The sequence below is a fragment of the Neodiprion virginianus genome, chromosome 4 (genome assembly GCF_021901495.1).
Source record: "Neodiprion virginianus isolate iyNeoVirg1 chromosome 4, iyNeoVirg1.1, whole genome shotgun sequence".
Classification (NCBI taxonomy): domain Eukaryota; kingdom Metazoa; phylum Arthropoda; class Insecta; order Hymenoptera; family Diprionidae; genus Neodiprion; species Neodiprion virginianus.
Window position 1 is genome coordinate 563,439 of NC_060880.1, and position 24,156 is coordinate 587,594.

The following is a 24,156-nucleotide window of genomic DNA, read 5'->3' on the forward strand; positions in this document are numbered from 1 at the left end:
CATTTTCGACGAATTCTGAACCTTACAGGAGTTTCTCCGTTTAATGGCGTCCAAGTCGTCGCCGAGCCACGCATGGAGGTACCTGGCGGCACCTCCCACCCTCATGGGTTCAGTCCTAACCGTAACCTAACGCATACATTTTAATTTGACCGTCAAGTTATTCGCAGTCGAGTCGTCGTCGAGTTTTCGTATACCGAGGTGCACTTTCAGCCCCGGTATTAAATACGCGATTCTTTGAGTACACTTTGCGCTGGTGCGACACTTGTAACTAGGTCACGTTGCTTAGTTGAAATTCTTAATTGAAAGTTACGTACATTAACACGTATTCAGATTAATAGATCTAGTTGTATTTACTAATTTCAACTCCAAAAGCACATACTTGGACCAGATATATGTTTTCGGTATTAAATGAATTGCGCGGTTGTTTTTTAATACTGATTACGTTCGCGCGCATCGAGAAAATACAAGCGATTCAAAGTCCTGAATTATTTGGCTGCGGTACGAGCCGACACCGTAGAATAAAACAAACGCACGTGTATTCCATGTACATACACGTATTTGATTCACACGTAAGTTGCACGGCGAGATACGTAGCACGTACGTACGCGCATGCGACGAACGGGGATGTGGGTTTTAGGTACAGGGTGTAGTACACGAAGCTTGTAATTGATACCAGATTCACGCTATCTGTGGCGTATACGTATAACGACGAGCAGGGAGCGAGAGATTCGATACAAATCGTGCAGGGAGAGCGGCGGACAACGAAACCAATAACTATTAATCTAACGCAGCCGCGCGACCGCACATTGAGCAAAGTCCAGCGAACATCCTAAAGCCCCGCGAATTGAGGATCTACGAAATGGTTCATCCCCGTAAAAGACTCTTTTCCCATTTATTATACGTACTCCGTGAGTTCAGAAATGCACGGAAATGAGTGAAATATATCCATTCGAGCAGGTCGCGGTTGTGCCTTGAAGGATATCGCGTATAAGCCGTGGGTCGCGGTTATACAGAGCATCTTTTATCCCGTGGCAGTAACTCTGATCGTTATCAGGTCGCGAGGATCGCTACGCATATCGAGTTCGTCGTTGAGCATAGAGAAGAGAGGACTCGGGATGTTCGGACCCTTTTGTCCCGCCCATTTCGGATACTCCGCGGACCTTCGTTCCCCTCCCCCCCCCCCCCCCTTCATCCTCATCCTCCCTTCATCCCTTAGCGAAAGAAGAGAGTCGTCGGTCGAGTTATCGAGTTACTCAGCGAGGCAGCGGCGAGGCCGGTTAGCACCGGTTAGGGGATGCCTGGCTATACTGTACGAATTTCACCGCGCTCATCGAGCCTCCTCCTCCTCCTCCTGCTCCTGCATCACGCTGCCAGAGAGATAACCCAATTATTCTCTACTCCTCTTCGCCGCCAACTTTCCCCGATCGCTTTTCGAATCAACGCCACACGGAAACTAATTCTGTTATACTACACGTGGCTCTGCGTGTGTATAAGCCCGCCTCCCTCTATCATGCGTGTGTGTGTGTGTGTGCGTGCGTGTATGTCGGCGAATTTACTCGGTATAATAATTTGTGTAAACGTTCTACCTCCCGTGTTATCCTTCCTTTTGCCACGTTCCTCTCTTTTCTCCAAATTTTACAACTACGAAGCTTGTTTTCACGCATAACACACACGTATACGTGCGCATACGTATGTTTCCTTAGTCTCATTGAATTAAACGTTGAACGCAACTATTTGAATATCCGTCAAGGATAGGTGTGAATAAAAATACGACTTACGGTAGCTGCCATGAAGGGGTGAGCGCCGGGGAAGGTGGGGGCGGTTTTTCTACCCGAGCCATCGCCTGCCGCTACTGTCTATTTCGTCTTCGTACATCCTGAAACATGGATAATACATAATAACGATAAGCATTGTCCGATTGCCTTTCATCCCGACGATGGTTTGTTTCTGAGAAGAAAAATTCACTTCTCAAAATTCAATCTATCCGTGCACCGAGGACAGGCGATAATCTCAAAACACAGAATTACATCTCGTTGTAATAAATGCTGAGAGATAAAAAATGGGGCAGGGGAAGTGGGATTTCTTTATACTGTAATATAATTTAGTCAACACGTTGTTGACTGAAGCAATGTTTAAAGGAGAGTAGCACGGGAGGAGGTGATGGGTGATTAATTAAAAATAAATTCAGTCAGTCGTGATTATAAATTTAAATTCGCGACCTCTAGCGCGTATGCATAATCTAGATACATGTTGCATAACGTAGCTACATTATATTGTACATGTATAATTCGTTCCTTTTTTACTCTTCCGCACTGTTAGACAGGAACTGGTTTGAACTCTCATTTTTTCAAATATTTTAGATAAAGAACACGGGCTCAAGATGTTAATATAGTACATATATATACATATACGTGGTCGCTGTTCACGTCCGCGTCGCCTCGTGAAATTAAAAGATTTACCTCTTCGTTGAAGAAGAGAATATATGGGGCATTCCACGTAAAATTTGCGACCCATGTACCTCGCCTCCTTAAATTTTGATATTTTTTTAGTATGATGTTTCAACCGACTCAAAAGGGTCTCGGAATTTTTGTCAGACTTTTTTTAACCACCGGTGAAATTTAAAAATAATCCACAATCCAATTACGAAAACTCTATTTCAAAAAATTTGAATAAATTCACACCGATTCTGCGATTTGAAAAAGTGGTTTTTAAGCATGACACGATAATGGAAAGGTTTTCGGAAGTCGGAATTGGTTTTGCATTTTTATTTTTTATATGCCTCGATCTAAATACTGAACAATTTTCAAAATCGAAGGGGGTCATGTACATGGGTTGCAAATTTGACGTGGAATGCCCCATATACATATAGGTACGTGATGAAGAGAATACACACACAAACACACGCGCACACACACACACACACAACGATGACGGGGACTTACGCCGCGATGCTAAAACGTAATGGTAACATTTTTCTCTCTGGCGAGGCGTATTTGGTAGGTAGTTTAAACGGAAAAGGGTAAGAAAAGCAAATGGGGGAGGAACGGGGGAAGGTGAAGACAATTACAATTTCCCCCGGTCAGAATTTTCTTCAACGAGCACTGAGCTAATAACAGACACTGAGATCGGGCACATTTTCGGTATTAAATTGATTGGATAATAAAAAAAATCGGTACAGGTATATGTATACAATTGATTAAAGACTGATCAAATATCGAGCCAGTAAAATCCTGCGGTAGGTAAACGATCGGATCAAAGACACGAGTGCAAACATATTTGATTAATGCGACGTTCCGGGAGATCGGCGCGTACGTTCAACTTGAATGTATCTAAAATGTCAAACACTGCGATGTTAACATTAAACGAGTTCGGATTCAAGTTATGATTGCTGGAACTTCTCCTCCACGCAACGCGCAGAGAGACGTTATATCCCAGCCAATCAAAGTTTGAGTTTCTCCTAATCATAGCGCTTGATATAATATGTAGTATGGCATGCACCTGGCATAGAGCCCGCCCGAATACCAGAGTGTAAAATTCGCACGCACACCTTGCGCGAAAACAGTGAGCGTTGAAAGTTCTTCGCCACCGCGGTTCGATTAATTAAGTTAACGCGAATACCTCGAGTCGAAGCCTGCGAACTACCGGATGAATCTGCAAACTCGTAAAATACAAACGCGACGTCTTCGCAGTCTCGGCAAGGTTTTGAGATCTTTGAAACGTACGTAAAGCAGGTTGGAAAAATTCAGGGTTAGTGTGATAAAAATGATAAGTCGAAAATAGTGCAGACAGGAGAATTGCGATGGCTAATTGTCGTCCAGATCCAGCATTAGGACCAGAGCTTCATAGCTTACCACCGCAATCTCTATCCCTCGCTATTCCCCCTCGGCTGCCTCGGCATTTGTGTACCCACGTTAAACGTAAATGCTCGCAGTTCGCCCGTGTGCCAGTTATGGGCGGGTGTATATGGGCCATTCCACGTCAAATTAGCAGCCCATGTACCTTGCCCTTTTCGACTTTCATCATTTTTTAGGACGATATTCTTACCAGCCGAAAAGGGTCTCGGGATTTTTTTTCACATTTCTTTAGTCGTCGGTAAAATTTGAAATAAATCGGAGTAAAACAATTCCGAGAACGCCATTTTTAAAAAACTGACAAAATTGAGGCAGATTCTATGATTTGAAATCTGAGTTTCAAACACCACGCGATAATGGGATCTCAATATTTACTATTTTTTTCGCAAGTTTGTAGTTTATATATTGGAGAATAATGTGATTCTGCAATCTATTTAGATCGAGGAATATAAAAAAAAAAAAAAAAAAACACATTCCGCCATGGAAAAACTAAAAATGTGCGAAAAGAATAGTGAATATCGAGATTCGTTATCGTGTGATGGTCGGAAATCACGTCTTAAATCATAGTAACAGTTTGAATTATTTCAGTCTTCTAAAAATGGCGTTTACGTCGAATTCGTTTTGTGATTTTTTATGAATTTGACCAATGGTTAAAGAAAATCTGTCAAAATTTCCAGAGACCTATTCCGACCGGTAAGAAGACCGTATTAAAAAATGATGAAAATCGAGGGGGGTGAGGTATACGAGCTGCTAATTCTACGCGGAACGCCCCATACGTACGTAGGTTGGTACAACTAGCCCGCCAACGTATGTAAATTTATTCGTACCTATACCGAGTTGTACCGTATATACAGGTATAGCGGACGCGTGCGCGATGAGAAGGTCGGCGGGGGTGGCAGGAAGGCGGCGAGTCATAAATTAAATGATGTAAATGCTCTGTCCACCCTCGTCGTTTCTCTCGGCCCGTCCGACTCGTCGTCCCGCTTCGCTCTCCTCGTTTCCCGCAGAGGCACCCTTTCGTCCCGCGTCCATCCGTCATATGGGGAAAATATCATCCTGGACCGTCGGTGACAACCCCCGGTGGGCCTCTTCCGGCAACGCCTTGGTCCCTTCGAATTGATTATATAAGAGGGTGGCGACGGGACGCCGACGGTTCGAGAAGTTCGAATATGCTCTCAGCGTTTATCAGCTGGGCAACGACCACCGCTTCATTTTGAGTCCGCGTCTCGTTGATCGAAATGCGACCTGATCCTCAACCTGAACCCCCGATTCCGTTCGGCGATTTAGCAAGGTGCCGGTTATCGCTCGAGTATAACAACGCACCTGGACACCGTGTGTAACAACAGGCACCAGGTCCTCTGCGGGGCTGCAGGATATGCAGGTTTGCTTTTGGAATGAAGTTTGATGCCGCGAAACTGCGACGTTGAACAACCGAATTACCTACGGGAGAATCGTTCGATATTCCGGCCAATGCTTACGGCGCGATGTTGAGAAGCTCTCAAACTCCGGTTGAAAATCAGGGATCGGATCGGACGCTCAATTCGAAAGCCGGAGCTGACTGCCGCCTCGGATTACCCATTCAATCACGATTCCGGCAAGTACGCACAAGTTTAGGGTGATGAAGGAGATCCAAGGATCGGTTGAGAGAAAACAGGGTCATCTCTGCAACGCTGGGTTAAGAAATGTGGGTGGCGACGGGTCCTTGGGTCAACCGGGGTCAATCCCTTGCTTCAAAATCGATACGCCATTCCTGATTCCGCGGGCCGACCAGGGGTGTAAATTTAACGTTTTTCAGTAACGAGAAGCTCTGGCCCGAGGTAAGGATTCCGCGAAGACGGTCATTCGCACGTTCGAAATGATATCCGTTCGCGTTTTATCTCGCTTCATTGCACCCTCGCTGACCCGATGTGTTACAGAGCAGTTTCCGTACACCGCCAACTGGGAGTGAGGGTTGAAGACGAACTGCGAATACACGCGGAAGTCTGTTCAAGCCTCCGCTGGCCAATAAAACAGGGAATCTAACGCGGGTGCAATTAAATATGCAAACTACTCAAGAGGGAGAGGGGAAGGTGGGTAGTTGGTGCAACACGCGGTACCATACCATCTGCGCGGATCCTTTACCTCCCAGTTATCCCCCTCCGCAGGGTTCTCTCTGCTGTGGAATATGGATGCACTGCAGATATACATGCATAGTTGAATATCCTAGGAAAGCCGTAATACATCAGATAATTTAACGGGCAAGCAGCGCAGTATTTGCGGAACTATGCGGATAACTATGCGAATCCAAGGGTAAGCAATGTTTCTCAAGTTTTTCTTCGAGACTCGGATTGACTCACATGGGTCGCTTTTGTTTTTAGTGTTGGTAACGATAACTGTGAAACGAAGCAAATGAACATTGGCGAATGTTAAAATTGAATTTGTCATCTAGTCGTAACAGCTATCAGTCTATCCGTCCATTCACCTATCTATGTGTCTCGAGGAGGAATGCCAGGATGTCTACAGGTACCTATACAACGGAAATCGCTGAAGCTAGAGATTGAACATCGAATGGGAGGTGCCCTACAATTACTGGCTACACACGCCACTGTGTCCAGTCCGGCAGTTTTGCAGCAGCAGCAGCACGAGGAGTGAATGGACACCGGGAGAGATTGAACCAATCATCAATTTGCGCAACTTCCAGCAAACTCGCTTCTTACGATGGACGTAAGAAATGAAAGGACGGAGTGTAAACCTGCTAAGTCTAAACTCGTATCAGTGGTGTCACGTGGAAGAAGATTAGCGATTTATCTATCAATTTCCTGGTAGTATCGTAAATAAATGTTATAAAAAAGTAAGCGAGTACCTGATGAGTAAGTATTACGTCCAAAATTGATATGTGTACATTTTTAGGTCGAGTTTATATTTGACTCGGAAACGATAATTGCAGCACTACTGCACTGTTTGCAGCTTTCCAAAGGATCTGTTTATAAATCAGAAACTGGCTGATGCTTTACAATTACAAATCGAAAAAATTACAGAGAACAGGTTTATTACAAGTTTTTTTTTTTTCGTTTCAAACTGCATTTGACAAAAGTTTGCCATTGTGAGTTAAACTACGCAGTAATGGGGTTTGATTTGGAAGTGAAATTGTTTATATATTTTTCGCGGACAGCCAAATTAGCTTCACGTTTGAAATAAATAAATATATGAATGAATATATTCGGGAGGGGAGGGAACTAAATCAATTCGAAGAAAAAAGACAGAAAGAAAAAAAGAAAAACGAGGTGATGTATACGTTTAGGCGGAAAATTCGCTTGAGATAATAAAAGCATATATATATATATATATAGGTATGCTTTTATTATTATTATATATATATATACCTATATATATGGTCATATACGTAGAGATGTGTGGGGAAAAAAAGTTAAAAACCAAAAGCTGCGATGTATTATACGTGTGTAACAATAGCAGTCTGGGATTGAACAAAATTTGATATTGTGGCGAAGTCGGCGTTTCAACTTATTAGTCTAATTACCAATTTCCGATATTAGTTTCCCGCGAAGCTGGGGATGGGTTGAAGCGGGACGGAGATTTGTGCGAATGGTGGGAAGAGAGAGGAGGCGAGGGAAGACCAATGATATTTCCCTCGACCAAACATAAGCCAGGCTATACATACATATAATATTGAAAGAGACGATGCCGCGCGCACACACAAAACCCCGGACAATTCCACAATTCCACAATTCCACAATTCTACAATTCTACAATTCCACAATTGTGCGATTCGACAAACGCCACTCTCCTGTCTTTCTATTTCTCCTACCCTCTTTATCTTCCCCCTCGCACACATTCGCGAATGCCTACGTATCCAATGCCGGGAAGTTAGCTGTAGCATGTAAAGCTCTTTGTCGAGTCCGGCAAATTGCAAAATTACGCAGCTATGTGGTGGCAACTATATACACCGCGTGGATCAGACCCTTTCGAAAACTCGGCTACAGGGTGAATCGGATGGAAGGGTCGTTCAAAATACAACGCTTCGTTTCCACCCTTTCCCATTCTCTTTCTCGCAGTTTCATTCGGATACGAATATTTGGGATTCCGTTTCTCTTCTTTTTCTTTTTTTTTTGCCATCATTTTACATTCCAATTCATGCGTTGCGTTCATTTGTCAATTGTACAGATATAGGTATGATAGCCGTTATAATATAATAAATATCTATTACCATCACCTTTCCCGCGTTATTATTTCCTTCGAATTTTCTTTTCCTACCTTTCGTTTTTCTTTCCTTCTTTTTTCACCTTTGCTTCTTTTTTTTTTTTTCTTTTTCCCCTGCTCACCTTGGAAAATTTATTCATAGGCCGCCTAAACGCGTTAAGGCATTCGCGCGAGAAGGGGCAGGAATGAAGAACTGAGGGTGGCGGAGGGAAGGAACGGAAATTCTATTCTTCATCCAAACACTCGGAGAACTTTTGGATAATTTTTTTTTTCGCCTTTTTTCTCTGTCTCTCTTTCTCTCTTTTTTCAAACTCCACTGGCTACTAGCGAGGAAGACTGCGGGTTCGAGGATAAAGAGAGGGAGAGAAGGTGGAAGGGGCGGGAAGAGGGGGACGTTAGCTGGATTCGCGCGCCCCTCGAGAAAATGAGGGAAACGCGATTTAGGGTTGGAGTTTGCAATGGCCACGGCCGCCCCCCGCGTGATTACGAATAAAGGACAACGTTAAAATATCGCCAAGGCGAGGAATCGGGGACAGGGGTGTGGGAGGAAGAAGAAGCGGAAGTTGAAAATGCGATTTTCCAAGTACACGGGGCGAGCATAATTTTCTGATAAAAACGATTAACGACTTCAGCTCTGGTACGTGACTCTTGGGCACGGCGGGTTTAACGGTTAGCCATACGGTACAAGATTACATTATCAAGGTGGCTTGCAGCAGGAATCTTGAGAAGAGAGCGTCGTGATATAGGACAGCGAGTGTCGAGTCGTAAAATTAAATTCCTCCTTGTACACACGTAAGCCGTATACTTGTCCGAGGTATACGGATGTGTACTTTTTGTGGTGAATTCCGCATCGTTAATGGTCGAAATTTCAAGCTATGAAATAAAACCGGACAAGTGCGAGTATTTTTTTTTTTTTTTTTTATGCTATACAACTCAAAATTAACTATTTATGGACCTTGTTCTTTACTTGCGCTGCGAGAACTTGCTTCTCTGCGAGTTTCATGATTCTAGGTCAATGGGAAGTATCCTATGGGTTTTGACAAGTGAGTTTGCGAGTATAAACACATGCGACATAAATGGCCGTATCTCTATTGATTGCGCTGACTTACAATTAGAAGCTTGAATTTTTGTCATTTCCAAGGTATCGTAGACCTTAGTATTCGATATTAATTTCAACTCGATACCGCTACTCGTTCCACGGAAAAAAGGTCTTGTGGACAAATGGACATCGAAGTGATTCTGTAAGGGTTGAGTTTTTTTTTTCATTCTAAGCTACGGAACCCTAAAAACGAGATGCTCACCGTAAAGACAACGCCTCTCCAGCTCAGTGCAGCATTTGAATATACCGACCGCACTTCCGGATCAAGTCCTGAAACACAAACGCGTAAAGAACAAAAATTAGAATTCCGTAAAGCGAGAGAAATAGATAGATAGATAGATAGAGAGGAGATTTCAATAAAGAAGAGGATGACACATTCAATAAATCTTTATCGAGTTTCCGTTGAAGCGCGTCGTCGCGAATGGAGGAAAATGGCCAATAGCTCAAGCGAACGGTGAACGTCGGTGGTCCGAGATATGGGGGGAGAGGGGGAGCTTTCGTATCGGCACGGTGGCTAATGACTGGGAGAGCTGGAATCCCGACGGGACTCGTATAAGCTAGGCGACGCAAGCCCCCGAGTTTCGAGTGGTGCCCATCGAATCGATACGGATCAATCCGCCGACCCGTGAGAGACGAAGTTCGGTCCCTTTGGTCCCTACGGGTGCGTTCCTTTTAACCCCCCTTCTTCGCCCCATTCTCACTCCTCGCCACTTTCTCTCACTCTATCTCACTCCCCTTCTCTCCCTCCTGCTTTACTTTTTCTGAAAATCGAAAGTATTCCGATACGTCCGCTCATGCAGGGAATTGGTGTCTTACCCGCGGTGTAGTATAGAATGCATTGTAGCTGATAATCCGAAGTTTCTTGCACGAGAAAGAGGCAGAGAAAGAGAAAAATTATGGAACAAAGAAGATACAACTGGTTAGTCAAAAATGACTTTTATACAGTTTTGCGGCAGGTAGAATTGTTATACCTGAATGATACACATCGGCAGCTGTTTCGTACGCGAGTGTGTAATAATAATGACAAATTACAGCTTCCGATAATTAATTTCACCACTGCCGTTCGTATTTCAATACAGATACAGGTACGTGTATATATATATAGCCTGTGTATTGTATGCATTTGCGTATAACCGAAGTCTGCAGATACGGGGTCAAGTTATTCGTGACGATGTTTAATTAAAGAAGAAATCGTTTTTACGCTCAGCGGTATTAAATGGAGCGTAACCGAAGCACGTGTCAAGATTATATATTATATAGTCTCGGGCCATACACGATCCGAGCGGGATGCCAAAAAGTAGGGTAGCGGAGAGTGAGAGAGGGGGAGAGAGACAGAGAGAGAAATAAAAAAAAAACAAAAAACACCAAGAGACGAGATGAGATTGAAAATAGAAAGCAAAGGAAAATAAAATCTACACACCTAGTTGCAAGACAGGCATTTGGCAATCGGACAATAAGTCACGCCTCGAGTCTATAGACCTATCCCCTCCCGCCCCTCGCAGTTACCTCAGCTATAATGTGGAGTGTGATGAAGAGGTTTTTCACACCGACGGTTAAAGCGTGCGTAAAGTGACGTGATGACGATGGGTAAAGTAAAAAAAAAAAAGAAAATCCTCGAAATTTTTCTTTCTTTATGTTTTTTTATTTGGAGTAAGCGCAATTTGCCTAGATTGGCTGGTATGATGATGTAAATTTTTTCTCAGATAGTAGCACTAATGCCCGCTAAAACCACGCAGTTACAGAATTTTTTTAACATTATTACTCTTACAATAAAATATATACTGAGAAAAAATGTTTTTCCCATGTCATTTCCATACAAAAGACTTGGATCACAATGCGGACTATCTTACAACATTGAGATAAAAATCGGAAAAAATAGGCACTTGTTTTTAAATTATTTGAAGTTGATTCGGGGGTGGTGGGGCGGAGAAAATTTGTCAACGCCGTAAATAAGGCACCACCCCAGTGTACACAATAGACGGAAAAGAATATAATCCTGATATATTATACACGGTAAGCCATAGGAGAAGAAAGTTAATTTCCCGCGAGGGAGAGGAGAAGAACATGGAAGGCTGCTTCTTGTTTTAGGAGCGAAGGCGTCCCCCAGGGGTTGAGAAGATCGGTGGAAGGTGATGGTGACGGTAATGATTCGAGGGTTTAATTTCAGGCGCTAACGAATCTCCTTTACACAACACGCAATCGTCTTCCGTGTTAACGAGCCGCAGCACCCGTCAGCTGTGCTTTGTTCCGCGGTATATGTACAGTATAACGGGGGTGGCAGTCAATCCTCCTCCCTTACGCATAGCTGCGCGTAGCTACGCCCCGAAGAAGAGAATTGACGAGTTCCGTACGTAACCGCCGCGAAGTTGGATGCGAGGAGTTGTGGGTGGAGGCGGTAGAAAACAGGCATTTACCCTCATCCGCGCTGCTAATTATTTCGCAGCCTGCACCCGCGCGTAAAAACACCGAGACAGGGAGAAACGAAATCGACGCGTAACAAAACCCCGTCACGTATTAGGTATAAACAGAGTCGGGTCTAATACTTTTATCCACGATACTTTTTCCGCTCTGTCGAACAAAGCGATCTTCTTCAAACTCCCCGAAATACGTTACAAATAAATAATGGGGAAAAGATAAAGACGGCTAAAGGTAAAAAAAAAAAAAAAAAAACAAACAAAAAACTACAACAACCAAGACGACGACGTAGGTGTCATCAACTTTTTTCGATATCCCTCATACGTTCCGCGAAATTGTTGTGCCTGGCCTACGGAGATTTGATCTTGATCGTCACGCGATCTTCGATAAAGTGTTCCGTAAGTATATAAAGAAGAGAAGAAATTCCAAGAAGCGTCTACAAACGTAGACAGACTTAAGTTGCGTTTTTATCTCTCTAGGAGGCGGTATACGCGATGAATTTTTTTCAGACCTTCACCCCCGTACAACAACTTCATTTTAACGTCGAGAAAGTGCTAAACACATACCTGTCGCCAACGTTTCGCATATAAAAGTTTGGAAGAAAGGATTTCGTCTCGAAATTAAGAAAAAAAAAAAATTAAAGGTGTCCTCAGAAGGTAAAAGAAAGAGTGAGATAATAGAATCGAATAAAATAGAACGTTTCATTATTATCATACTAGGGTGAAGAACCAAGAGTATAAAGAGAGCAGAGAAGACAAACAGTAGTATCTTAAAACTAATTAAAGCTAGTGTGAAGAGAAGATAGAATAGATAGAGTTAGAGAGAAAGATGATGATAATGATGATGAGGATAATTATTTGGCTCTGGGGTTCAACCCGTGAGTGCACATTACACAAATTGGTTGTACAGAGACAAATATAAAGACCTTAAAACTGACTTACAAGCTAAGACACGGAGAGAAGGAGAGAAAAAATTACAAATGTCCGGTCGACCGAGTGGCGAGTAAAGGTGTGTTTCAGTATAAAACGGGTGAGAGGATCGTGGCAATCTATCGTCAAGGGGGTGGGGAGGGTAGAGGGGGCGGCATTATTATTAATAACAAATAATAACACGTTTCCGTAGGGAGAGGTATGGTACATAAGAGAAATAGAAAGGAAGAGAGGATAAACAATAATTTATCGAGGACGTAGCGGGAGGGGAGAAGGCGAGACAAAGAGGTTGTGAAAGCGTGGCGGCGTGGTCCTATAGCCGAAGGGTTGGCGGGGGGCGGGAGGGTGGAGGGTTGGCCCGGGTCCAAGTTTCTGGCGTTCATCGCAGACGCCGAGGGAGGACGGGCCATGATAAACACCTACAACGTTGAAGGGTCGCGAGGAAGAGTTATACCCAAACGAAAACCACCCCCAAACCCGAGAGCGAGGAGGAACCCGTCTGTCGCCGATGGTCCCGTGAATCGACCGAAAAAAGAAGAAAAGTAAGCGAAAACAAAGGAGAATAAGAATAAGAAGAATAAGAAGAAGAAGAAGAAGGAGGAGGAACGGCTTCAAGACGAACCGTAAAACAAGATGACCGTCATCGGTTAATTCGTGTATCTCCGCTTAAGCGCGACGTGTCTCGCCGATCGGAAGTCGGTATAAACGCGCCTCACTTACCGCGGAGATGAGCCTGATAGAACTAACTTGTTTTCGTGTCTTCATCCCTGATGTATTAATTTCCGTTGCGAAAGTGCGCTTCACGCTGTGACGAGACGCAAGGCTCGAAAAAATCGTCACGTTTAACACGAGTAGGTATGTATGAAGAATTTTCCGAAGGTTGCAGTCTTCACCAATCACATGGCTGAAGATTGTACTAGGTAAGCGGCTTTGTTCTTTTTCTGTTATCATTATCCCAGTGAGATTAGTGAGTAACCAAAACGATTGTTTGTTTTAACGTAGATACTATAAAAATAAACAAATGTCCCGAGAAAGACCCTTACCACGGGTCGAAACGTTGACAAAAGATCTTTTTGATGTGATTTTTTTTTTCTAAGATGACCTACATACATCCAAGAATTTTCTGCAAAAAAAATATGATGTCTAGATCTACTCCGCACTCTTTTGCAAGGTGCGAGGAAACGGTGAGTGAATGATGAAATGGTTTATGGTATATGGATACAATATTTGTCCCATGCAAAAGCGCGATGAACCGGCACGCGAAATTACGGCGACGCGTGTGAATCGAGGAAGTGTCGGAAGATCAGTCCAAGAAAATATCGGAAAAGCGCATGGGCTGGGTCTTGGAAAGCTGGTAGGCGGTAGGGTGGAGGTTACCTCGACTCTTTGCCGTCTCTCGGAGGCAAGCGAGCGAGCAATTGGACCTCAGCCATATCTTTGACCGACGGGACAGATGTGAGAAAATATTCACGATTACTGGTCTTCACCGAAGGCGTTCCGGCGTCCTCCTTCTCTTCCCATTCCCTCCGTCCTCGCCTCTCCGTTCTCTACGCGTCTCGACACGCGAATAATAGATTCGTGTGGCTGCATGGTTGGTCGGTCGGTTGTTCTGGGAAATCTTACGAGGATAGAAATTGGCACAAGGCTCCATTCGCCATCTTGACAAACACCACGTGGTTCCTCTTTTACTTCTTTCGATTACATACTCCAATTTGCATATATCACGGCTGAGTAAAGAAGGGTGAAGTTGGTAACGTTGACCTAACGAGACATCATGGAAAAAACAACAGTTGTCTCGTCGATTCTCTGTAATCGTGTTGTAAGTAAGCTTCGTTTTGACAATCAACTCGTTTTGATCCCTGACCGCGCTTCTTCATCCTCATCATTTTCATCGAATATCAATCACTACCCCTGCACGGTTCCTTTTCCCTCATCAACGCGACTCCAATCATCGCGCGACAAGCAGCGTGGTCTCGGATGTTCAAAGGGCGAAAGGGATAGCACGATGAAACGGATCGGAGAACAGACGGTCGTTCCGCAGACCTGTCTGGTCCGCACTCTTGTCCAAACAACGTGTGTTTCGCAAAGGTGGAAGGAGACGGATGAAAATAAAAAGAGTAAAAAAGAGAAACCAAATATGCGGGAAACTTGAACACGGTTCGGGTTGATCATAGACGATATAACATACCGAGCCGTCGGACCTACATATATGTATAGCCAAGTTACACCTACTAAGCTCGGAGGTTTTCGAATTTTCGGCACGCCAACAGCGAGCCTAGCAAAGTAAATGACATATCAGAAGGAACGAAATTTGAAATATGCAGTTTTGTATTCCCCTCGAATAAACAATACTTGATCCTGGTGCTCCGAGGTACTTACTCTCTCTCCCTCTCCCCCACCCTCTGTTTCTCTCTCTCTCTCCTTGAAAAAAGTCGTAACATTACGTCGTCGTAAAATGTTGCAGAAATGGAAAAATATATGAACCAGAACTGAATAAAGCGTTTTTCCCCGATAAGAAAGTCCCTCGCGGCGTTTTTCGAGTGCAGAAGAATACGGTATACTTGTATACTTATAGGTATCATTTTCCACAGCATTACGTAATCCAAAGAAACAGCATTTCTCAGTCCGTATTATTCTTCTTCACTGTTTTCGAGCATACCTCGCCTAAAGCCAATGAAAAATCTCCCTAAGCCATCGCGATTCGCACCGCATAAAAAAATCCTTCCCCCATTCCTCTCGGGCATATTTTAGATTTTGTATCCAACGATTAAACTCGTTGATATTACATTTTCTTTCTTTTTTTTTTTTGTTTTGGTTACTTTTTACAACCCTGTTATAGCCTAACTACCGTCCGCGCGTTTTTTCATCCCAAAAATAACTTTCGACGCAAGAAGCGAAGGGATGAAAACGGGAAAATGGTTCTTCACGCGAATGGACGTTACGACGTAATTTCCAACTCGGCCGAAACACGTCGGGGTGGTTTTGGAGTGTCGAGATGTCGTCCGTTCGTACATCCGGTTCCGAGCATGGCGGCGCCGGGGATTGTAATGTACGTATTTCTATAGAGAACGCGAAAGCGCCCCCCTGCCCCTCCTTCGCCACCCTTCTTCATCCTTCGTCTATCCGCATCGGCGCCCTCGCTCGCAGCTCGCACACATATCCATACAGCTGTATGGATGTTACAGACTTTCTAGCTGCTGCACCTGTTACCCTCGTTCCGCGGACAAAGCCGACCCCCTCCCCCCTCCTTCTCAACGTTCATCCCCTTTTTCGCAAAAGTCGAAGGGATGCATGGCAGGTGATGCATGCGCCATTCTTCTCCCCCCCCCCCCCCCCCCCCCCCGGCGACTGTGTACCTACACGTGTAGGTATATGCCTGTGTACGTTGCACTCTATCAAAAAAAATTCACATTTTTTTTTTTCAAAATTTAAGACGAAAATATAGTTCCAAATGACGAAGAAGAGACGCTGTTGTTCAAGTTTCAGCTCTTAATGTTAATATTTAGAGGTGCGTCGTCGTGATTTTGTATTTCCCAGTTAAATAACATGGGATATTTTTTTTTTTTTAACACTCAAACTTTATATCTCGTCGAGGCATTAGTTAAGGTCTCTTATAATTTTATGATAAATCCACTCTTTCAAAAGTTATTCAAGGATCTTAAATACCTTTTGACCTCAAATAACTTTTGGATTTATCATAAAATGATATGAGACCTTTTTTGTAGAGCTTTCAACTCCCTACGAAAATACGTTCTGGTCCTATCAGTACACTGACGCGTTGACGCGTTATAAAATTCAAAAGTTAAGTAAAAAAAATTCCCCACGTTATTTACGTGAGAAATAGAAAATCGCGACGATGCACCGCAAAATTTAATAATATTTTCACCGTTAGGAACAATATTTTCGTGTTGAACTTTGAAAAAAGGAAAACAAAATACATTTTTTTATACAGTCTAATGTACACACACACACGCACGCATTCGTTTCTCTCTCTATCTTAGGTTTACTTCATTTATTTACCAGTCTGTTTATTACTATTATCATTGACATTACGATTTTTTGTCGTCCCGCTCTCACGCCTTCCGATATTAAGCGTACACCGCATGATAAACAATGTATTTATTATAATATGCCGCATAGGGGTGTAATTGTTGTAGCTACCGTACAGACCTTAAAAGACCGACGCGTCAGCTGCTGATTGACGGGATTAATTGTTATAGCAGGGTTGTTACCGTCGACGTCGCAATTACGGTAATTGAAAATCCGAATTGCTGCTGCCCGCGGAGCCTGACGAACGAACGTTGGATGAAAATTATATTCAACGAATTAATACTCGGGTGTGCAAACGGGGGCGGTTTAGCCGATTAGCTCTGCTCGATATTTTCCTTTTTTCTCTTTCTCTCCAACTAATTATTGAGTTTTATTACAGGAGTACAGCGTACCCTCGTTATAAAAATGTCGATCAAATCTACATAGCACATATACATATACATATATATATGTATATATATATTAATTATTATACGTGCTAAATGAGAGGGAAATGAAATAACCTCGACTAACATAAACCTTCGGTAAAAAAGTCTATCGAAGTTTCTCTACGCTATGGGAGGTGGAAAATATATTTTAACGAGAGAAGACTTTCATCTGTATAGAAGCATCGCGAAAAATAATGTTACAAAGCGTCTGATCTAAATTCCGCAAATAAATATATATTATAATAATATGCGAACGATAAGCCTGCGGAAAGACGGGAATCCCTGCGGCATATACGTAATACATAATACATAATACATATATACGTATATACATTATATATACATCTATATAATAATAAAGAGGAAAGTGACGCGATAAGAGATAAGATTCGTAAAAGGTACGTTATTACACGCATATATATGTATAATGTGTGTGTGTGTGTGTGTGTGTGTGTGTGTGTGTGTGTACATATATATTTGTATGCATATGTATGTACGAGGTTTGGGGCGTATAATGTATAACCACGTATAACGCAATACATACAACCATGTACGTACGATATAGCTTTCGCTAAAATTTTATCGCGCTACGCGGGTGTTGAAAAAGAATCCCCGTTTAAACCTGGGGCTCTACGTGTTACACCGCAGATACGTGAGTCGAGGTATTCCGCAAGCCGCCGCCACGTGCATGTAGGCACATACGTACCGATACTACACCTACGGTATTATACACATACGTGTAATAAGGCCGTGCAATAATACCGCGACATGTGCCGGTATTTCCGTATCGCCTTATTCCCTTTGCGGCGTACGAGAGGGAACATTAGTGATAAAGGGATCAACTTTTATATCCCCCATTCTACTCTACCCCTCCCCCCGCGCCTAGCCGTAAGACCGGATCAAATTTTACCTATGCCTATTATACGTCTATACATATATAGGAGTTTCTTTATTCCTTTTCCAATTTTTTTCTCTTTCTTATTCCTTTCTTTATTTTTTTAATCATTTCCCCTTCACACGTACACGGTTAGGTCAGGGCAGTTACCAACACGAGATGATTTGGTACTAAATGCGTTATAAAAGTAGACAATTACCTGAAAACTGATTGAATCGTGTTGCACCGTAGCACATTAAATTACACAGGTCAACAAAGCAAAAATTTCTTACTCTTTTTTTTTTTTTGGCTGCCCTAATTTTTTCCTTGAATGTTGATGCCTCGAGAAGGAAGGATTTACGAATAAGTTCACGATTATATCAGATTGGTCCTAGTTTTTAGGTTATTGGAGTATTTAAAGGAGGGGGATTGTTTTTAATATAATCATGATTTTATTCGTAAATTCTTCCTTCCCGAGGCGTCAAAATTCAGGAGAAATATAAGGGCAACCAAAATAGCAAACAAAAATAAGTAAATAAACTACTCCTTTTTTTTTGTCAAGCTGTGTACTATCTTTGTGACAAACTTTCGATATTAAAACAAAAATAGAATTTTTCATACATGTAAGTATTAATTTTTTGAGTAATGTATGAAAATGTCGCTAAAATAAATAACTGGAGCAAATTTCGAAAAACTAACAAATATCAAGGGTAACAAAACACTTGTTAACCAGTGTTACTACAGACTGTTATTTTTTTTTTTTAATCGCAACGCAGCATCACGAGAGCTTTCATACTGCTATACGCTGCGTATTGGAAAAATTAATTGACAATCAACATGCACTACCTGTGTATTCCACATTACATGCACGAATATACAGCAAACAAACGAGCCTCGTAGAATATGCATGCATGTGACATGCACGCATATAATAATCTACATATCTATCTACGGTAGGTATGTACAGGCATTTGCTGTCCGTTTCATACCCAAACACACGGATGATAAACAGATAAATCATGCGTATAAGGTATTAGGCGTGTATAGAATGAGGGGAGGGTGAGCAGGACACCGGGCTCAACCGGCAAGTTGGAATACTATTTTCGTGTTCCGGCCCCTCGCCTCCCCCCCGCAGGAGGAAGGACATTAATGATAAAAGGATCAACTTTTATAGCCCCGTTATCCACGCTCTGCCGAATCGATCCTTGAGTTAACGCAAATGGATTACATATATATATATATGCGAGAGAGAAAGAGAGAGAAAGATTGATATCAGGGTGCAGGATACCCTGCTGGTATAAAAATACATACCGTGGATATATTTTTTTCAACACTTTTCGTGACCTTTCGAGTAGCCAGATTTTCACTGAAAATTATCACGAGGCTAAAGTCGGTAGCGCGAACGTGAACGTGAACGTGTCGAAACGTTGAAACAAAAATTACTGTTTTTCTACCTACGGAGAATAATCGAAGAAGTTGAATTTACAAAATCCGAGTTGTTTGTCGATGCTTTATCAAGGGTTTACTGAATTTCAGGTAATCCTAAAGTAGAAAAATAACCAGTTTCACCAAATCAACACCCACCCGTACATTAGCTGCGATGATTTGATAAAAAGAGAAGAAAAAAAAACCAAAAAAGAAAAAAAAAAACCATCAACACGACAAACAATATTTTGAATATTCATTTTTCATTCGCGCGATGTCAATTTCCCTCTTTCATTTCTTTCGCATTCCCCGGCTTTTGGGGTTCATCCGGTAAAACGGAACGCGATGCGGATACACAACGCGTCGTATCGCATACATCTACCGTATGCAGTATACTATACACAAACAAATACCGTAAAATATCTGCAGGCTTCGGTTGTTCGGTATATCCGCCGTTACGTGATTTTGAGAACAGATACGTATGTACGTGCGATATACGTACGCACGTAAATACATGTATGACATGTATGTATGCATGTGTGATATGTAGAGATACGTGATACGCGGGGTACGTGATACGGACGCGGTATAAAGGGGTGGGGGCAGGGTGTCGGGGGTGGCGGGCGCGAACGAGATACGTGCAGCGTCAAGGGGGAGTATATGTGTGGGGGGTGGGCCGGGGGCGGGGGAGGAAGGGACGCTGGGATTCGGATCACGTTGTGGACTGCCCCCTACTTAACTATCCATTAAATATGACCGGTAGCTCGCTCTCTCCGAATGGCAACCCGGTTGGATCGCCCTCCATCCCTCCACCCCTCCACTCTACTCTCCTCTTCTCTCCTCTCTATCGGCCTGATACGTATAACGCGTGCATCACGTCTCGGTCTAAGTACGAGGGTCTGCCGGCGATTATTCCACGAGGGTAACGGCAGCCTCAATCCTGCAACCACGAGGAGCCAATCCGCGAATCGAAATTTTCATCCAACGACTTAGCCCCGTTTGTGTAACAGAATGTATCGTTACAAAGGGTTGAATCGGCCGTTTTGTCACTTTTTTTGATCTAGTATTCACCGTAGATAAAAAGAAAGACGCGTAAAAGCTTTCATATTATGTCATAAAATGAATAAGCTTGCTGCGAAAACCAACATTATTGTGAATAAAAACAGTCTTGTTTCGGACTTTAAACTGTGTAAAACACGCGTTTATATTAAAGCGATTTGTTCTCATCCTTCAATTTTTGCTCCCTGTTTGTTCGCTTCGTGAGCTTACGAACTTGTTCTACTTACTCTGTAACGCCCGGTTCGTTACAATATAATTATACCCACAATACGAGATAAGAGAATCCGCCGAAGGGAGGAGAGAGTTTAGGTATTATTATTATTATTATTGACATGTAGAAACGACGACGACGATATCGCGTAGGTACGTAATTAACGAATGAGAAAAGTTCTCAACTTTGGGGATCTCGAATGTTGTGGTAGTGATAAAAATTAGCAATCTCCCGTAGACTAATTGTGAGATATCCAGCCTCTGCGCAGTCGTTCTTTCCTATAAACCCCCCCGCCCCTCTCTCCGCCCTCTCATCACGCCTCGTCTCCCTTTCCCTTTGACGTGAATTGCCTCATTAATCTGGCATTAAATCCGGGTAAGTGATTACAGCTTTGCTGGAAAGAGAAATGGATTTTTATTGGAGTCAAAGCTCGAGTACTCCATCCGCCCCATCGCCCCTGCAAGTACTACGTCATCTGTCTCCCTCTCTCTCTCTCTCTCGCTCTCTCTCCCTCTCTAAAACGTATAATACGATACTCCCGATACCTACTACGCAAATATATCTAGTAATGTACCTATTTATAAACATTACATACACGTTGTAGCTGCCGACAGCAGCTTGATTATAGATATGTTTCATCATCTCATCGAGCGCGATGCGTCGGACGTTTCGGATAATCGAACCTTTGATTTTTATTACCCAGGCCAGCAAAGAGAAATTTAGTTGTTTTTGAGTTTCTACGGAGATAAATAAATTTCGATTCTATACATCGAATAATAACCAAAACCTTTATTCGTTACTTATAAAGTTTGTTTTTGTCGTTTTAACGTTAATAAATAGTTCTTCAAATTTTCTGTTCATCGCTGATATGGATGGGTGCCTGTTCGGAAGACAAAGGAAAACGTTTTCAACAAGATGCGATGGACTTTATCGTTAACGTTATCAGGGGCGGTATAACGAGTGCATGATGGGAAATTACGTTCGGAGTTTGATACGAGAAAGTCCGTTCGAAAATAGAAGGAGTAAGAAAAATATTCGTTTTTAAACTTTGTTTACCAATTCTTTTAAATTGAAAGTTTATTGTTAATTATTGTTTTTGAATGATAGTGATTGAAATGCAAAACTGAAGTTTGCTCAATTGTTATCTACAATAAATGTTTGAAAAAATAGGCAATTTGTCTCAAAATCCGAAATATCGTTCTGATTTCTACAAAAACAAACTTTATCAAATAAAACTATATTTCCATTTACTATTTACGCAGAAGAAATTAAAACTAGACATCTAGAACCAAGACTAAAAACTCGCGTTGACCGGTGTTACGGAGTTAGTTTTTTTTTTTTAATCATCTTTTGCATTGGTCGTAATATGAGAGAGAGGAAAAAGTGCCCCCCTTATAACTACTCCTACACGATGTGTTATATTTTTCTATAACACGAAATTCGTCCTGCACGTTATCAAAACCGAAGCTGTACTTCGGAGTGTACGACGACTGTCGAAATTTACGAAGTCATTTCCACTTCTCGGGACCCGGGCGTCAGTTCATCGTTTTACCGTTGCAACACATCCTCTTATGTACCAAACACACACGCATACCGCCTCTAGCCATACAAATATACAACGCCGTATATACCTGTATAAATACACAGAGAAAACTTTCGGCCATTTCTTATTAGGTGTAACATATACTTATTCTTCTCTCATCGCCAGCGTGCCGCTTCGTTCTTCGCTGTACTTTTTAAGCGTTACAGAATCAGGGAGGGAGGAAGAAGTTTTACTGGACCTACGCTCGAAATATTTTAATAACCTCCTGTAATTTAGCGTAATTAGTTCCCCTGCTCCCTGATTTCAAGAGCTTTACATACGGGTCGGGAATTGGAAAAATTGACATGTAGGCCTTTTCGACTGCACGCGGCAGCGTCGAATAAAACGAGCCGTAAACGAATTGGTATGGAGTGAGGCAGGGAGGGAGGGAAGGGTGTGAAAGATTGGAGGGACGACGCAACCTGCGGGATACGGACGTCGCGGGTTGGATATTGGCGGAATCAGCCGAGCAGCACGTACCTAGTCCCAGCCTAGCTCTCGCTCCTCGCAAAAAAGTACATCGTTCCTCCCGATCGTGCAAGCTATAAACTCCATTGCAGTTGCAGCCTGACTCTGAACGCATAAAGCAGACCGCAGGAGCTGCTTTTCGAAACGAATGATCGCGTCGAGTTCGTACGTGAGAGAAAAAAAAAGGAAAAAAAAAGGTAAATTCAGAGACAATGTTATTATGCTTGTTTATACTCATGTTTATTTTAACCGCTTGTAAGACTTGCGGTCTTATATTTTTCACCGAATGAAGCGGGAATTGCGAAAAAGGGACATCTCGAAACGGACGACGGGCGGAGGAAGTAGCCGATGTGTAAGGAATGGTGGTGCAGGGTGTAGAAATCAATAAGAGTCGGTACGCTATAGGATAGCGAAGCACCGTGCGGGATGAAAGAGGAAAAGAGAAAAAGACGGGGGAGGGTAAAAACACGGAAAGAAAGAAAGACGTATGTATATATATGTGTATAGAAGGAGGGAGAGAGAGAGAGGGAGGGAGAGGGAAAGTTCGTTAATCGATATTCTGAATTTGGGTTGAAAACTTTTTCTTTCGCTACGCTCTCGTTAAAAGTTATTCGCGATATCGGGCGAACGAGCCCCAGCGAGCATATACCGTGGGGGTTGAGTCCCAAGTTTCTGCATCGAATATATCGTCAAGTACGATATACTCCGCTCTGCTAAATTGCCTATTAAACCGTGCATCGGATGTAAAGTGTAGTCAAAGGAATGTAAAAATGAAAAAAATGAAGAAAAAATAGAACCAAGAAAAAGAGGCTTTGAACCAGTAATAACTGAATAGAGTTATAACGAGCTTTATCAGAATACTATCCCCATATTGCGGAGAAAAAGAAAATTAAAGAAATCAATTCAATTAAAGAAAAAAAAAAAAACGCAAAGTGGTACTCAAAAAGAAAAAACAGTTGTCAGTAATTAAACTTTGTAGTTTTTTTTTTTCACCCAATTCAACTTCATTTGTCTTTTTTATTATAATAATTTTATGTGCATAGTAATGTTGACCGTATACCGTAGATTCGTGACAAAAACAGTCGGCCGGGGTAAAACATGTTAAACGAATAACGTGTGATGATAAATTAGAACAACAGATAAGGTGCGGAAAGTAATGAAAACTGGCAATGAGAAGAATTCGCCATAACCTTACGTGCGTATGACAATAATGACGTGGCAGGTATTAAATGTAACAACTATGCAGATCATATAAGAAAAATGCAACAGGTAAACGTGGATTCGTTCCCCCGCCACCCTGGGGGAGGGATGAAGAGGAGGGCGACCGCGGGTATCGCGTGTCATCGTTCCAACTCTGAGCACCCCCCGCGGTACGGTTTTCGCGCGATAACCTGACGGCATATAACCACGCTGCATGCACATGCCGGCGGTGGTGTGTATGTAACAGAGGCCATTTAACGGCTCAGAGCCCCCCCCGAGGTTTGCGGAATGCTCAGTTCCACCCCCCCTTGCCCACCTTACGCCCTTCACGCACTCCGCTCGGGCACTAATGCAAGCGGGGAGGGGGG

At 42.7% G+C, this 24,156-nt stretch overlaps 1 protein-coding gene across 4 annotated transcripts in view; it reads right to left on the reverse strand.

Moving 5' to 3' along the window:
* Positions 1 to 24,156, reverse strand: part of LOC124303811 (uncharacterized) — a 176,651-nt gene that overhangs the window by 135,226 nt on the left and 17,269 nt on the right. For all 4 annotated transcript variants that reach the window (XM_046761511.1, XM_046761508.1, XM_046761507.1 and 1 more), the window contains exons 2-3: positions 9,350 to 9,417; positions 1,779 to 1,876 (exon numbers count right to left, since the gene is read on the reverse strand). In XM_046761511.1, the coding sequence (XP_046617467.1) occupies positions 1,779 to 1,790 (12 nt within the window). In that variant the 5' untranslated portion in view covers positions 1,791 to 1,876; positions 9,350 to 9,417. The remainder of the gene's footprint in view (positions 1 to 1,778; positions 1,877 to 9,349; positions 9,418 to 24,156) is intronic.